Genomic DNA, 18,500 nt, shown 5'->3' with positions numbered 1-18,500 from the left:
GGGGGGGCGGTAGGGGCGATCGCCCCCCCCCCACTCGGCCGACCCCCCCCCCCAGGGGGGGGCGGACGAATTTTAGTATAGAAGTCACACAATTTGTATACGAATTTATTACTTATGTTAATAATATATACTAATTATTTATATTTCAAACTATTTTTAGATTATTTCGCCCCCCCCCTCTCTAGTATGTTGGCCGATTAGGTGGGGTCGGGAGGGGGCGATAGCATCAATCCGCCCCCCCCCAACCATAAACTTTTGAGTGGGGGGGCGGTCCAATTTATTTGAAGAAATCACAGCTTGCCAAAAAAATCAATTAAATATCTATATGATTAAAACTTGTTATTGATATTTTAACCGATCTTTATATTATGTCGTTCCCCTGTTGTCCAATTGGTGGGGGGGGGGGCGAAACCTCTACTGCCCTTCCCACCTAAACCATTTGAGTTGGGGGGGGGGCGGTCCTACTTTTATGGAGAAATCGTAGTTTGTGAGCAAGATTAGTTGAATTGATATATAAATTTGATATTATGTCGCTCCCCTTCTGGTATCTTGGCCGATTCGGTGGGGTAAGGGGGGGGGGCGATTGCATGTACTGCCCTCCCCGCTCTAGCCCTCTGAGTGGGGAGTGGTCCTATTTTTATGGAGGAATCATAGTTTGTGAACAAAAATAGTTGAATTTCTATATAATTGATATGTGAAACCATTTGTATATTATGTCGCACCACACTCTAATCTCAAATTTTATTATTAGTAAATATAAAAGGAAAAAGGTGGGAGGGGCGATACATGCCATCTCCTTTCCCTCATCGGACAAAGCAATAATTTTTCTTTTGTATTATAGTTAAGAAATTACAAAATGTAAAAATAAAAATTAGCCACTAATATAATTTATATATGCTATAAATTAAATTCTCACATCGAGTAGCCCTACCCTTATTCTTTAATGCCAAATGCAATCATTAGCAGAAATTATAAAAAGGAGCGAGGATAAATCGTTTTCATTCTACCGCCCCTCCCATTTCCAGACAGAGTTTATGTAATTTCACATGAATTTATCATAATTATTTTAAGAAAGACTTTGCTTTGGAAAAGTTAGAATTCAAACAAAAATTTTCAGTATAAGAGCCACGATTGAGATGAGTAGCCTTTTTTCCAACCTTTACTTAATCTAATATTTTTTCTATTTAAATTTGGGACTATAACTCACAACTTATGCTTGAATTTTATTGAATATTATTTATCAAATTTTTTTTTCGGCGGCGATCCTCAAAGCCTTAATCTAAATATGTGGGGTATCTGATCTTTTCAAGGAACAAATCGGTTTTATTTGCAATGTATTAAGGGCGTATAAATTCAAATTAGAATATTTTTCAAGTACAACATTATTTAAAAGTCCTTTTTTAATAGGATGAATAATGAGCTTTAGGTAAGGAGAATGCGTTTCTTCAGCGAAGAATGCAAGAAAACGCTTTTAGCGTCGGGGCTTCGCCCCGAAAATCACTGTTGAATAGTGAGCTGTAGATGTCAGAAGCAGGCGTTTCTGCAGTGAAAAATGCAAGAAAACGCTTTTGGCGTCGGGGCTTCGCCCCGAACTCCACTGATGGATAAAGAGCTGTAGATGTCAGGAGAATGCGTTTCTGCAGTGAAGAATGCAAGAAAAACGCTTTTGGCGTCCCGAACTCAACTGATTAATAATGAGCTGTAGATGTCAGGAGAATGCGTTTCTTCAGTGAAGAATGCATGAAAACGCTTTAAGCGTCGGGGCTTCGCCCCGAAACTCACTGATGAATAGTGAGCTGTAGATATCAGAAGAAGGCGTTTCTGCAGTGAAAAATGCAAGAAAACGATTTTTGGCGTCGGGGTTCGCCCCGAAGTCCACTGATTAATAATGAGCTGTAGATATCAGGAGAACGCATTTCTTCAGTGAAGAATGCATGAAAACGCTTTAAGCGTCGGGGCTTCGCCCCGAAACTCACTGATGAATAGTGAGCTGTAGATGTCAGAAGCAGGCGTTTCTGCAGTGAAAAATGCAAGAAAAACGCTTTTTGACGTCTGATTAATAATGAGCTGTAGATGTTAGGAGAATGCGTTTCTTCAGTGAAGAATGCATGAAAACGCTTTATGCGTCGGGGCTACGCCCCGAAACTCACTGATGAATAGTGAGCTGTAGATGTCAGGAGCAGGCGTTTCCGCAGTGAAAAATGCAAGAAAACGCTTTTTGGCGTCGGGGCTTCGCCCCGTACTCCACTGATGGATAAAGAGCTGTAGATGTCAGGAGAATGCGTTTCTGCAGTGAAGAATGCAAGAAAAACGCTTTTGGCGTCCCGAACTCAACTGATTAATAATGAGCTGTAGATGTCAGGAGAATGCGTTTCTTCAGTGAAGAATGCATGAAAACGCTTTAAGCGTCGGGGCTTCGCCCCGAAACTCACTGATGAATAGTGAGCTGTAGATATCAGAAGAAGGCGTTTCTGCAGTGAAAAATGCAAGAAAACGATTTTTGGCGTCGGGGTTCGCCCCGAAGTCCACTGATTAATAATGTGCTGTAGATATCAGGAGAACGCATTTCTTCAGTGAAGAATGCATGAAAACGCTTTAAGCGTCGGGGCTTCGCCCCGAAACTCACTGATGAATAGTGAGCTGTAGATGTCAGGAGCAGGCGTTTCTGCAGTGAAAAATGCAAGAAAAACGCTTTTTGACGTCTGATTAATAATGAGCTGTAGATGTTAGGAGAATGCGTTTCTTCAGTGAAGAATGCATGAAAACGCTTTATGCGTCGGGGCTACGCCCCGAAACTCACTGATGAATAGTGAGCTGTAGATGTCAGGAGCAGGCGTTTCCGCAGTGAAAAATGCAAGAAAACGCTTTTTGGCGTCGGGGCTTCGCCCCGTACTCCACTGATGGATAAAGAGCTGTAGATGTCAGGAGAATGCGTTTCTGCAGTGAAGAATGCATGAAAATACTGAGAAATACTGCTTATTTATTCTTATATATATATATATATATATATATATATATATATATATATATATATGCTGTACGCACGTTTATGTATAGGGTTAGGGTTTACTGGGCGTTAGGGTTAGGGTTTGGAAAAAAATCGCCCCTCCCACTCCAAAGTTCTGGATCCGCTAGTGCTCTCATATAAGCTTTTTTTTTTTCATATGATAGTAATCAGATGAGATGATGTCAAGAATTATCTGCTAATCTGACATAATAGAAAACAAATGGGCAGACTTATTTGTGTTGATTACATCTACATATGTGCAGGTGATACAGATTTCTGTCTGTTAAACATGCGAACACTGTTGAACAAATAATAATTAAAAAATGGAGTTGTTTTTTATGTTTCTCAATTAGCCGTATGTTAATCTAATACAGGTTTTTGTGGTCAATTTTTAGCTGATATATTTGCTTGCATATCATGAGTTGTGGGTCATGGCTTGTTATTGAATATGGGTCATAGGTGTCAGTGAAGTTGTAGATCTGTGCGTCCAAGTTTTTGATTTTCTTCCAAAATAGCAGACGCCATATTCATCTAGCAGGTAGAAAAGGAAATGTAGAACAACCATTCTCAAGAAGGGTCACATGACCAAGTTGTGCATAGAACTACTGAAGAGGGACACAGCCTACAAACAAAAACAAAAACTAGGGTCACATGAAAAGTTTAAGAACCTTAGAAAATAATTCAGTTGTTGTTGTTTTTAATAGGGAAAAAAAAGGGAGGGCAATTTTATTATTTTGACGTATTGTCAATTTTATTATTTTGACTTATTATCGAACAGCACACGAAAAAATGAGTGTACAGATTAATATAAAATATAAACTTTTATTTTTGTTTCTTCGACATTAGAATTCTATTTAGTAAGGAATAATATATTTCTTTACAATTAATTTTTAGAATAAAATTAATTTGGCCACACAATTTTGTTAGGTTGCCAGGATATTAACACTCAAACGTACTCAAATTTAATAACGTGGAGTATATTTCAGTTTTATAAATGTGCATTATTTATATGTCTATGGGTTGTTCAAACACCTCTGTTAGTAGAAAGCTTTATATGTGTGTGTGCGTGTGTGTATGTGTGTGTGTGTATCCGGTGTGCAGAATACAGAAGTATTGATAATTTTAAAAAGCCATATAATAATTTGTGTGTACTTGCCATCACTGTAGAATAAAATTTCTCAGCTTTTTTCGCTTCTAGTAGGCTACAAAGTATTTTTGCATTATTTAGTTGGCAACAGTGACCTTTCAATATGACGTCCTTGACATTGTTAAATTTGTAAAATTATTTTCACGATCTCTCCCCCAATATGCCTCCTTTTATTTTCTTGTGTGTTGCATTAGATTCCTTCTTATCTTATGTAATACAGACGTTACTTTAAAAAGAAGATGATTACGTCCTGCGCGTCATGCATCTAGTCATACATATTAACCAATGACTTAAATTCTGCCAAGTCACTGGTTTTCCTGGCTAGCTCAGGCAACCAATCCCATGCTATAATAGCACTAGGGAAGAAGGAACATTTTTACAAATTTGTCCTAGCATATGTAACGAGGAGTGTGCTCTTATCTTTGTGTCTTTCTGAGTTCCATTATGTTTCATTAGGTTATATATATATATATATATATATATATATATATATATATATATTGCATGGGCGTAGCCAGGGGCTTTTTTTTTAATCTGAAAACCCCTCCAGGTAGTTTTGAGTTTAAAATCTCCCTACAGAGAGGTTGGAGGTTGAAAACCTCTCTCTTCAATATTATTCTAAAGCAAACTGCAGTCACTAAATTCTATGAGCGTAGCTAAGGGGGTTTTGAATTTGTTTAAAAAAATTCCAGAGTTTTTTTTTAGTTTAAGCCCCCGCTCAACAGATGATTTTGACGATATTTTCGATATAAAATTTGAAGCAAACTACAGTCACCTAATTTCAAGAGCGTGGCCAAGAGAGGTTATACTTTTGTACAGTGGCTGGGCTCCATCAATAAAGTGCAGTGAATTTGCCAAAATTGAAAAAAAAGACTAAATGTAGCTCAACAAAGAAGGCTAAGACGGATTTTAGGATTCAGTTATAGAGATCGGGTCTTAATCAAGGAAATCCTATGCCGAACTGGTAGTCGACTCCTTAGTAAAGTTGTGACAAGCGTCGTATGAGGTTTGCGGGACATGTCTCCGACAAAATGAATAACGCATAATAAGAGTTGCGATGACATGGAGGCCATTACGAGGAAAGAGCAAACAGGGACATCCAAGTACAACTTGGCGCCACACTTTCATGGAAGTCCTTAGAGCAGGTGGGAAGAGACTTCAGACATTGCCAGATTTTTGTGTCAGCAGCTTGCCACCCAAACCCCGAACGACGCGGGAGGATCTAAGTCAGATCTAATAGCCCATTAGGTTTTTGAAATAAAACTTTTTATAGAAGGTTAATGCGTTGTAGATACCTCAGAATATGTAATTTGTTATCTTTCAATACCGAAATTAGTGCTTGGCGGCGGGGTGGAGGAGCTTACAGCGCTCCCCCTGACCCCCTTGCTGGCAATGGCGGGGAATGTACAATTTTTTCATTAATTCATTGTAGGGTACAATAAATGTCTTCCGAAAGAATGAAGGGTCAGAATGTAATTTAAACCCCCCCCCCCCGAAAAAAATCCTGGCTACGCCCATGGTATATTGATTACTTACTAGTTCTTTAAACTACATTTTTGAAGAGCTAGGCTACCCGCTATCATCAGTTGATGTTTTGGTAATACAAAGGCAAGGAATAGTGAAGGATATGACTATCCCTTTCATTGCATCTCTTAATACTAGCATAGAACAGTGATGCAAAGCGTACTGGTCTCTCCAGCTTGATATCAGCCAAGACTTTCACAGACTTTTTTTTTCAAAAAGTTTTATTTGATGTCAAAACACACGCACACACACACATATATATATATATATAAACTCACATGCGAGCACCTTTACTTTCACACTCTCTACACTCACGAAGTAACCATTGCCACGTGACTTTGAAATAGTAATTAGTAATAAATATCTGTGTGGAATTTGTGAATGTGTGGAATGTGAGACAGATTACTTTTTATGTTCTTAACAATCATTGAGGCATCCCAGAATCCTCTCATTTTTACTTCTTTTGAAAAAAAGATTATTTTTTTTCTTACAATTGTATCATTAGTTCTAATTAAGGATAAGAAATTAGTGTAGGACCACGATCGATTCTAACAGCAAAAGATTTTAGCTAGCTACAATGATTTCTAAAAGATTTTAACTGCAATGATTTCTAAAAGATTTTAGCTGCAATGATTTCTAAAAGATTTTAACTGCAATGATTTCTACAAGATTTTAGCTGCAATGATTTCTACAAGATTTTAGCTGCAATGATTTCTACAAGATTTTAGCTGCAATGATTTCTAAAAGATTTTAACTGCAATGATTTCTACAAGATTTTAGCTGCAATGATTTCTAAAAGATTTTAACTGCAATGATTTCTAAAAGATTTTAGCTGCAATGATTTCTACAAGATTTTAGCTGCAATGATTTCTAAAAGATTTTAACTGCAATGATTTCTACAAGATTTTAACTGCAATGATTTCTACAAGATTTTAACTGCAATGATTTCTAAAAGATTTTAACTGCAATGATTTCTACAAGATTTTAACTGCAATGATTTCTAAAAGATTTTAACTGCAATGATTTCTAAAAGATTTTAGCTGCATTGATTTCTACGAGATTTTAACTGCAATGATTTCTAAAAGATTTTAACTGCAATGATTTCTAAAAGATTTTAGCTGCAATGATTTCTACAAGATTTTAACTGCAATGATTTCTAAAAGATTTTAACTGCAATGATTTCTAAAAGATTTTAGCTGCAATGATTTCTACAAGATTTTAACTGCAATGATTTCTAAAAGATTTTAACTGCAATGATTTCTAAAAGATTTTAACTGCAATGATTTCTACAAGATTTTAGCTGCAATGATTTCTAAAAGATTTTAGCTGCAATGATTTCTACAAGATTTTAGCTGCAATGATTTCTAAAAGATTTTAACTGCAATGATTTCTACATGATTTTAGCTGCAATGATTTCTAAAAGATTTTAACTGCAATGATTTCTAAAAGATTTTAGCTGCAATGATTTCTACAAGATTTTAGCTGCAATGATTTCTACAAGATTTTAGCTGCAATGATTTCTACAAGATTTTAACTGCAATGATTTCTACAAGATTTTAACTGCAATGATTTCTAAAAGATTTTAACTGCAATGATTTCTAAAAGATTTTAGCTGCAATGATTTCTACAAGATTTTAGCTGCAATGATTTCTACAAGATTTTAGCTGCAATGATTTCTAAAAGATTTTAACTGCAATGATTTCTACAAGATTTTAGCTGCAATGATTTCTAAAAGATTTTAACTGCAATGATTTCTACAAGATTTTAACTGCAATGATTTCTACAAGATTTTAACTGCAATGATTTCTAAAAGATTTTAACTGCAATGATTTCTACAAGATTTTAACTGCAATGATTTCTAAAAGATTTTAACTGCAATGATTTCTACAAGATTTTAGCTGCAATGATTTCTACAAGATTTTAGCTGCAATGATTTCTACAAGATTTTAGCTGCAATGATTTCTAAAAGATTTTAACTGCAATGATTTCTACATGATTTTAGCTGCAATGATTTCTAAAAGATTTTAACTGCAATGATTTCTAAAAGATTTTAGCTGCAATGATTTCTACAAGATTTTAGCTGCAATGATTTCTACAAGATTTTAGCTGCAATGATTTCTACAAGATTTTAGCTGCAATGATTTCTAAAAGATTTTAACTGCAATGATTTCTACATGATTTTAGCTGCAATGATTTCTAAAAGATTTTAACTGCAATGATTTCTAAAAGATTTTAGCTGCAATGATTTCTAAAAGATTTTAACTGCAATGATTTCTACATGATTTTAGCTGCAATGATTTCTAAAAGATTTTAACTGCAATGATTTCTAAAAGATTTTAGCTGCAATGATTTCTACAAGATTTTAGCTGCAATGATTTCTACAAGATTTTAACTGCAATGATTTCTACAAGATTTTAACTGCAATGATTTCTAAAAGATTTTAACTGCAATGATTTCTAAAAGATTTTAGCTGCAATGATTTCTACAAGATTTTAGCTGCAATGATTTCTACAAGATTTTAGCTGCAATGATTTCTAAAAGATTTTAACTGCAATGATTTCTACAAGATTTTAGCTGCAATGATTTCTACAAGATTTTAACTGCAATGATTTCTACAAGATTTTAACTGCAATGATTTCTACAAGATTTTAACTGCAATGATTTCTAAAAGATTTTAACTGCAATGATTTCTACAAGATTTTAACTGCAATGATTTCTAAAAGATTTTAACTGCAATGATTTCTAAAAGATTTTAGCTGCATTGATTTCTACAAGATTTTAACTGCAATGATTTCTAAAAGATTTTAACTGCAATGATTTTTAAAAGATTTTAGCTGCAATGATTTCTACAAGATTTTAACTGCAATGATTTCTAAAAGATTTTAACTGCAATGATTTCTAAAAGATTTTAGCTGCAATGATTTCTACAAGATTTTAACTGCAATGATTTCTAAAAGATTTTAACTGCAATGATTTCTAAAAGATTTTAGCTGCAATGATTTCTAAAAGATTTTAACTGCAATGATTTCTACAAGATTTTAACTGCAATGATTTCTAAAAGATTTTAACTGCAATGATTTCTAAAAGATTTTAACTGCAATGATTTCTAAAAGATTTTAGCTGCAATGATTTCTAAAAGATTTTAGCTGCAATGATTTCTAAAAGATTTTAGCTGCAATGATTTCTAAAAGATTTTAACTGCAATGATTTCTAAAAGATTTTAGCTGCAATGATTTCTAAAAGATTTTAGCTACAATGATTTCTACAAGATTTTAACTGCAATGATTTCTAAAAGATTTTAGCTACAATGATTTCTAAAAGATTTTAACTGCAATGATTTCTACAAGATTTTAGCTACAATGATTTCTACAAGATTTTAGCTACAATGATTTCTAAAAGATTTTAGCTGCAATGAATTTTAAAAGATTTTAGCAGTAATGATTTCTAAAATATTAGACATTAGCAGTAATGATTTCTAAAATATAAGATATTAGCTGCAATGATTTCTAAAATATAAGATTTTAGCTGCAATGATTTCTAAAATATAAGATTTTAGCTGCAATGATTTCTAAAATATAAGATTTTAGCTGCAATACATTCTGCAAGATGTTAGAAGCAATGAATTCTAAAATATTATAGTAGTTATTTAATTCTAAAAGAATTTAGCTGCATTGATTTAAAAAAAAACAAATGATATTAGCAGCAATGAATTCTAGAATTTTGTTCTCGATGTAGTTTTAAAAGATTTTAGCTGCAATGATTGCTATTAAAACAAATGATAGGCCCTTATTAGCAGCAATGAATTCTAAGTTTTGAATATCTGTAGTAATTTTAAATGATTTTAGCAGTAATGAAGTCTAAAAGATTTTTTTGTAAAGAGAGTGTGGTAAGGTAAAATATATGTATATCTTGCTATGTTTGTACTCTTAATGTTTACGAGTAGGTCTTGCAAGACTTCGTTTTTATAATCAAGTCTCTTGGCATCATTCCCTTTACCTTTCCGTCTCTCTCTCTCTCTCCCTCTTTCTCTCTCTCTCTTTCTCTATCCCTTTCTTTTATTTTTATGTGCCAGCACTCTCAGATTGCTGAAACATTTCCCAGCGTTGTGTATATGTGTGCGCGGGAGTGACACACAGTAGGTAAACGCGAGGATCCTCAATTCCTGGGATCATGTTGGTTCTTTCATTTTACTCCTGAAAATTTAGCGAGTGCATTTACAATATTAGGGACTAGAATTTGAATATTTCTATTTTTATAATGAGCAACAGAACTGTCTAACTGAAGAGCTGAAGTTCAATACCCTATGCCATCAGTTTATTTTTAAAAATAAAGACAGGGTGATAGTAATTGATTTCTTTTAAATTAAAAACTATATCCTAATGAGATGTGTGACTGATTAGCATAAACCGCTGGGCTTCCTATCTAGGGGGGGGGGGGCGCTCGAGTTAAGTCCCGACTCGAGCTATTTTGTGTTTGCCTAGAGACTAAAGACAGCATGGAAATCTTCTACAAAGATACCCCGATTAACCGAAACGCACTGACCATGAAAGATACGCTAGATAAAAATACTTCGGAGAATAGTATAATGATATTGCTGCCTGTTATTCGATTATTACTGCAATTCAGACCTATGTTTATCATTTGGTTTAGATTCAAATAGTATAGTGCATGGTAAGATAATTTCTGCATTTACCCTTTTTTAAAATGTTTAAGATATATTCTTTTAACAAACAGTATAATATCATACAGAAAATATCCTTTATAAATTAATTAGACTAATTAATAGGCCTAACTTACTATGTACAGGATCATATGTCTACCTATATCGTCTGTTGTAAAATCAATGTGAGTGATGTCCCCTTAAAAAAAAAAAACTGTTTCTATCAAATATTTGACCCAAACAATACGGTGATACGAGAAGGATCCTAGCTATAGAACTAAGCAGATACAGAAAGATCCTAGCTATGGAACTAAGCAGATACAGAAAGATCCTAGCTATGGAACTAAGCAGCTACAGAAAGATCCTAGTTGTCACTTAAAAAGACCGCATCACAAATGAAGAGATTAGAAACAGGATTAACTCAGCAGTTGGACCCCACGATGACCTGCTAACCACTGTCGAAAAATGTAAACTCAAACTCTATGGCCACATCACAAGGTCCTCAGTGTTCGCAAAGACCTTCCTTCAGGGAACAGGATCAGGAAGAAGAAGAGAAGGAAGACAGAGAAAGCGATGGGAAGACATCAAAGAATGGACAGGCCTTTCAGTGAATGAAATTCTATCCAAGGCAAAGGACAGAGACGAATGGAGAAAGACGGTTGACAGATCTTGTATGGAGCCCAAACAGACTAAGGGATAGGTGAATGTGAATAAGGTGATTACAGCCCACATCTAACTTGCAGTATTGAATATTCCTTTCATTATATCCTATTTTTTTAAAAAAAGTTTTAATCGCATGAAAGTGGTATATTTAATGTCGGGTTGATAGATGTTTTAGCAAACAGTAAATTTGATGACTCTACCTAGTGAAAGTTTGAGAATCCCCGGTACAGCAGATGGTCTGGGAAATACATTGAAGATGTTCTAGCATGGCTCCCGTGCTGGCATTGTTGTGAAATGCATAGATCTTGTGTAAGGAGAGATGTTATCACAGATGTTGAGCTCAGTTTTAAGTCTCTGCTGCTCAATGTTAGACATACGATCTTTAAAATGAGACATTATGGACCTCTTATAGAAATTGTAATAAACGCATACGTTTACATAAAAAAAATTTACAAGGAATCTCGATACATAAGGATTACTACTGGAGGCGCGGTGGCTAAGTAAGTGGTAATGCACTTGGCTTCCGAACCGGAGGTTCCTGTTCAAATCCTGGTGAAGACCGGAATTCTTTTATCTGGATCTTTAGGGCGCCTCAGAGTCCACCCAGCTCTAGTGGAAACCTGACATTAGTTGGGGGGAAAATAAAGGCGTTTTGGTCCCTGTGATGGCCTCATGACACCCTCGTTAACCGTGGGCCAAGGAAACAGATGACCTTTACATCGTCTGCCCTATAGATCGCAAGGTCAGAAATGGTAACTTTACTATTACTAAAGCAGGATTAAAGCAATTATAATTTCATTAGACCTCACTTTTTATTGAAATATATATTATATGAACTGGATAAGAATTTGGGGAAAAAAACTATCCTGGTTGAGATAGCATACATGAGTAAAACGAGGGTGTATGTGTGAGAGAGAGAGAGGGGAAGGTATACTGAACGAATAGGCAGCGACATCATCAAGAACGACAATTATGTTTTATAGCGACTGAGCTTTCAAACTTTCTACTGTATCTCAGAATAGTTTGGTCATCTGATTACCAATTGAAATAATAAACTTATTTACATGTGAAATATTTTTACCACAGATTGCATATAGCCACATCTTCATTCATTCGTTAGGACACATAAAAGGAGCTATAGATTTGTGATTTTCTGGTTTGGGTGGCTTTGAAGGGAAAGGTTGAGTGCAATGGATCGAGGTGTGTATTGGTAAGCAGGCGGGGGTGGGGTGGGGATGGGGGAAGGGAGCTCAGCTCCGAGTCCAGTGGCCATTCTTCGGAATCTTTTTCATCTTTCTCGAGTAGTACTGAAACGCACATATTTATTTGTAAAACTTTTAATAGAACAAGATTTATGTAGATTTTCATATTGAGTCCTTTGTTTAGATCTGTAACACAGGCTATTTACACACACTAGTCCGAACATGTCTGCTGTGCTAATAGTCGCTGACGTCAACGGTACCAATAATTTAAGACAGGCATTCGGGCATAGTTTTTTTTTTTTATAAAAATCTAAATACAGAGAGCAAGACTGTAGCGTCAGGAAGTTGTCAACTATGTCTACATTTTGGTGTGACCTTTAAGTACGTAGTTCCCCCCCCCCCCCACGAGAGTAAAGTGAAGCCAAGTCTTAAGAACTTCCCTTGCACTTCTTGCTGCTGCAACAAAGCTGTGAACTTTGATCCATTAAGTGCCAAGAACGAGAACCGCATGCGTAACTCGGGAGTAAACATCACAGAGTTATCTTTTACACTTAGCATTTAATGTTTTGCAAGCGAGCTAAGGCATTTTAGAGTTGGAAGGGGAGAGAAAGATAACAGGGATATTTTTCCCGACTATATTTGTTTCTTTTTAGGCTACTATCTCTTTTTGTTTTAAAAAAAGGGCAATAATCACGCTATATATCTGTATATAGAATTCTCTACGTCACCTAACCGTGCCCACGCCGACTCTCTAACCCTCCTCGCGATGTAAACACACTTTGATTGGACAGGCTACATGAGGCTCTATATGGGGGATATTAAATATGCTAACATTCAATCTTATAATAGTAGGTCTACATCGTTTATAATAGTATCTAGACTCTAGATCTAGATCTAAATCTAAATATATGTAGGCCTACAAGCAAATGTTTTTATTTCGATTAGCTATTTTGATAGCTCTATTCAAACTTTTTTTACTTTCACTCATTCGCTTTCTAATAACATTATTATTTCGTTTAATTGTTTCCAAAACACTCTCAGTGACTATATCGACAGTGATAGGCAAATTAAGACCCGCGGGTCGCGGTAATATATGGCTGGATGTTACAATACTTAAAATGATTATATTTTTGCCATCTCTGGATCATTATAAGCTTTTCATTGCTTGTTCCTTTCGGGATGAATTGAGATATATTTATGCATTGTCAAGAAACCTAAAATGAAATACAATGCTTTAATATTCAAATACATGCAACAAAAGTTATTAAGGTTGTATACACCATACTATTCAGGATAACGACAACACTAGTAAATATCACTGGCACTATCAAATGCACTTGTTTTTTTATATAATAAATAACTTTGTTATTCACTGAAAAGTTAGACTTAACAATCAAATCTTTAAAAGTAAGTGACATTCGAAATCATTTGTAAAGTGGCCCACTTGGCGACTTATTAATCATGGTCCCGAAATGAACTCCTTTCCGCCATGGTCGCTACGCCACTATCTCTTAAGTTAAATGCTTTTTAGGGGAATGAGCAACTGTGTTTCTGCGTTTCTATGTTTTTGTGTTTCTGTGTTTCTATGTTTCTATGTTTCTGTGTTTCTATGTTTCTATCTTTATGTGTTACTATGTTTCTGTGTTTCTCTGTTTCTATGTTTCTATCTTTATGTGTTTCTATGTTTCTGTGTTTCTATGTTCTGTGTTTCTATGTTTCTATCTTTATGTGTTTCTATGTTTCTGTGTTTCTATGTTTCTATCTTTATGTGTTTCTATGTTTCTGTGTTTCTATGTTTCTATCTTTATGTGTTTCTATGTTTCTATCTTTCTATGTTTCTATCTTTCTGTGTTACTATGTTTCTGGGTTTCTATGTTTCTATCTTTCTGTGTTACTATGTTTCTATGTTTCTATCTTTCTATGTTTCTGTGTTTCTATCTTTCTATGTTTCTATCTTTCTATGTTTCTATCTTTCTATGTTTCTATCTTTCTATGTTTCTGTGTTACTATGTTTCTATGTTTCTATCTTTCTATGTTTCTATCTTTCTATGTTTCTATCTTTCTATGTTTCTATGTTTCTATCTTTCTATGTTTCTATTTGCTGTGTTTCTATTTGCTGTGTTTCTATGTTTCTATCTTTCTATGTTTCTGTGTTTCTATGTTTCTATCTTTCTATGTTTCTATCTTTCTATGTTTCTGTGTTTCTGTTTCTGTGTTTCTATGTTTGAACAACAAAAGTGCAATCAAGACTTAACTAGCAAACTATTTTTTTTTTCAACTTTTTAAAAAAGTTTATTCAACAGATGAACTTCACATTTACATCTATATTTCTCAATACTATACAATTTATTTACTTTTTTTCTATATAAAACTATATTACTCAACCACCACTTATTAATTAATCATTTGGTTAACTTTTTTATTGATTTATGTTTTGTTAGGGAAATGGGAGAAATAACGTGTACAAAATTTGTACCAGACAGACAGACAGACGGAGTTGATAGAAGCTTTGTAAAAATAAAAAAGAAACAATCAACCCTGACATTGCTGAAAAAAAAATTTTTTTTAATTAAAGAAATCTAAAATATCACATGCATCATTGAGATTCTTTTAAAGTAAATCAGCCTGTAATGTGCAAATGAAACAACATCTACATCTAGATTGAGTTTCATTGTAGATGTATACTCGAGAAACTTAATTGTAAATTTCAGTCAAATTTAATTAAGGAATCGCTTGTAATGCTAGGCACAGCACATCCAGACAATGTAGAAAAAAATAGTCTTTTGATGGGCTTGTTATGAGCTGTATCTATGACTAAAGTCGACGCAGCCTGGAAATAGTTCCCACGCGAAACAAATGAGCAGGTCTACACAGCTCTCTGACGTCACACGTTTGTTTTACCGGGAGGCTATTTTTAAACTTCAGAAAGTTGAGAAAGGTAGCCACTTTCAACAAGTTTTAACTGCTGGTCAGGTTTTATTAGCAGACTATCCTTGCCAGGTTGTCCTCAAGTACTTTATTTTGTTTGATATGTTTTGGATGTTCTTTCAGAATTAAACAGTATTGCATCCTAGTCCAAACCTTACTCAGGACTGCGGGGAATGGCGTAGGGGGGAGGTTCGAAACCGACCATTTGCAACGAGACGACAGTCTAGAGCTCATTATCATTAATAGTTATTTTTTATTAAAAAAATATTACAATATATATTTCTCAATTATTTGCCAAAATACGATTGTTAAAAAGTTGTACTGTCCAGAAAAAATGGTAGACAAAAATATGAAAAGAAAATGTAACAAATAAAATAAACAAATACAAAACTTTCTTTTCTTGTCAATTTTGTGTAATTGATCTTTTCTTTATAACGGAAATCTGTAGGTTTTTGGTGTGACACGCCACGCATGCCATAGAAAGGTACGCGACGTTTTGGCGCGAGAGATTCTGGCGTTAAACTTTTAAACCACAAATCTTTTTAGAATAATCACTATCTTCAAATACAGAAACAAAATCTTAATAAAATACCCAGAAATACTCAAAGATAAAGGCACATTCCTCGTTCCATTTGCTAGGACAAATTTGTACAAAAGCTCCTTCTTCCCTAGTGCTATTAGAGCACGGAATGGGTTGCTTGAGCCAGCCAGGAAAACAAATGACTTGGCAGACTTTAAGTCATTGGTTAACATGCATGACTAGATGTATGCAAGTGGGACTGTCTTACTTGCGCTATTGAAGTAACGTCTGTATTTTATAAGAGAAGATAGTAAACATTGTTTTGTTTTGTTGTAGTTTACATTCTTTCCCCTCCCCCCCCCTTTTTTTTTTCCGGAAAATAAAAAGTTTTATTCATTTTGACTTTTTCATGAATGCACATTGTGATCTATGAAAGACTGCCTTGTTGTGTGGTCTTGATGGTCCAGGGTTCGAAACCCTTCCCTTTTCCATCCCCCCTCCCCGTGATATTGTGTGAGGTTTGAGTAAGGATAAGGATGTAATAATCTTCAATTCTAAAGGAACACCAGAGAACATGTAGAACATACAAACCTTAAAAGGTCAAGGTTTCTGAGACCATGATGTTAACATGCTTCCCCTACCTCCATGAATTATAGGCGAGGTAGATAAATAATTAAATAAATAAATTTCGTATACACACAACATAGTTTCACTTTTTTTCGGTACAATATTAAATCTAAAACACATTATAATGTTAAGGGTATAACAATAATTATACATCAGACTAATAGGCCTATCCCAAATCGAATGGACAAATATAACCATTGTTCTTTACAGAAAGAATACTTTTGAAAAAACACATATAGGCCTACTCTCTACAGCGGCCTCCAGAAGAACATTCGTAATGAAGTGTTGCCAACGTATACCCAGCGTATACACCTTTGACGAAAGCGTCCGAGGAGCCTTAAATGCCTTCGGTAGAGTGCCCCAGGTCACAGAGACATACACCAGTGTTGTGAGAAACACTGCTTTATAAACATTGATTTGTTTAAAAGACATAATAAACATGTACAAGATGAAACTAACATTTCGCGCCAAAACGACCATCGGGTCAAAATAGCTGCAACAAACTTTACTGCCACACTATAGAAAGCTTGGATTCCTCATCTGTTATCTTCTTCTTTATAATACAAACGTTACTTCAAAAAGGAAGATGATTACGTCCTACGCGTCTTGCATCTAGTTATGCATGTTAACCAATGAAGTAAATACTGCCAAAATGTTGCTGAACACATATATATATATATATATATATATATATATATATATATATATATATATATATATATATATATATATATATATATATATAAACTTTTTCAAAGGGACCGAACATGAGCACAATGTCATTTCCTATTAACTCGAATCTGCACGAGAAGTCATATCTTCTAATTGAAAAGTTGACTACACTCGGGCACGTTCCCTTGAGAATGTTTTCCAATGCACAGCTCTTCGGAGAAAAGTTAGGGAGTCAATTATCAGACATAATTAAGTTCCCCTTTCTCTATAGGACAGATGATGTAAAGGTCATCTGTTTCTGTGACCAGCACAACGAACAACCACCTTTAGTTTTCCCCAACTAATGTCAGGTAGCTGGGTGGACTCAGAGATCCCGAAATTAAAAATCTTCACTAGGATTCGAACCCAGGACCCCCGGTCGGAAGCTTTACCACTCAGCCACCGCTCCTCCCATTATCAGACATGTGGATTACATATCCAGATCAATTTAGTTGGGACCTTTTCTTTTACAAAAATTGCAAATTCAAAGACCATAATTCTGTATAAAACAAAAGCTCAAATTCACACATAAAATGTCGTACGTCATGCACACTACAATACAACTTGCAATGTATTTTATATTTTGTTTGGTTATCTCCCCTCACTTACAAGATATTCACTACCTTTTTGCTTCAACAGATGAACAGTACAGAAGATTTTGAGGAGAGAAAGAAAATACGTTCCAGGTTGAGGGAGATCAGAGACAAGCAAAGAGGTTAGTATTTATTTTTATACTCCCATCTTTTTCCTTCTTTCTATTGTGCTTGTTTAATGGTCAATTCACATTTGAAATACTGGTAAATGTTCAGAGAAATTATCCCCCTTGTCAAAACTTAAAATATAAGTAAATACAGAGTTGTAGACATCCACACAATTTATTTACAAGTTGCCAAGTCACTAAAGGGTAACACAAACTGAGTAAATTGTTATTGACAGATGTTTATCTTTCTATTGAGTTATTATTTTGTTTATTTATTTTGTTTATATATTTAGCCAAGAAAATAATTTCACTTATGTCAACAGTTTTCTAAAAACTAAATAATTTTATTCAATTCAATTTAATAATAAAATAGCCTGATTGTGCCATACATATAGTAAAAAAAAAAAGAATGTTCTATAAATCTAAACAGATGAGCTTGAGGCTAAGAGGAAGCAGAGGGAGGCAGAGGCAGAGGATTTGGTGAAGAAGAAGTTTGAGAAAGCTGAAGAGGAGAAGAAGAAGAAAATGGAGGCATACAAACAGCAGGCGCCCACACACCAGAGAGACAGCAAGTATCATGAAGTCACACAGAATCTCATTGCTGATAAATACAAGTGAGTCTAAGTCTAAAAGGGCTGAGTGGTAAAGCGCTTTGTTGTTGTTGTTTTTTTATTGAGGAGTGAATGCCATTAAAAGCTGGGATTTTTCAATTTTGGGATTTTTAGGATTTCCAACTCTTGTGGGTACCTGACATCAGGGCAGGCCTCATGTAATCGGAGGCCCTAGGTGAAGTGAATAGGGTGGTCCCAAA

The 18,500-nt window shown here is 34.8% G+C and overlaps 1 protein-coding gene across 5 annotated transcripts in view; it reads left to right on the top strand.

The window, feature by feature from the left end:
* LOC106051420 (uncharacterized) overlaps nt 1–18,500 on the top strand; it is a 187,175-nt gene that overhangs the window by 153,958 nt on the left and 14,717 nt on the right. For all 5 annotated transcript variants that reach the window (XM_056007179.1, XM_056007178.1, XM_056007177.1 and 2 more), the window contains 2 exons: nt 17,629–17,704; nt 18,120–18,303. In XM_056007179.1, coding sequence (XP_055863154.1) covers nt 17,629–17,704; nt 18,120–18,303 — 260 coding nt within the window. The remainder of the gene's footprint in view (nt 1–17,628; nt 17,705–18,119; nt 18,304–18,500) is intronic.

This window comes from Biomphalaria glabrata, chromosome 12, assembly GCF_947242115.1.
Source record: "Biomphalaria glabrata chromosome 12, xgBioGlab47.1, whole genome shotgun sequence".
Classification (NCBI taxonomy): domain Eukaryota; kingdom Metazoa; phylum Mollusca; class Gastropoda; family Planorbidae; genus Biomphalaria; species Biomphalaria glabrata.
Note: the sequence above shows the minus strand (reverse complement) of the source record. Positions and strands in the feature narration are given on the sequence as shown.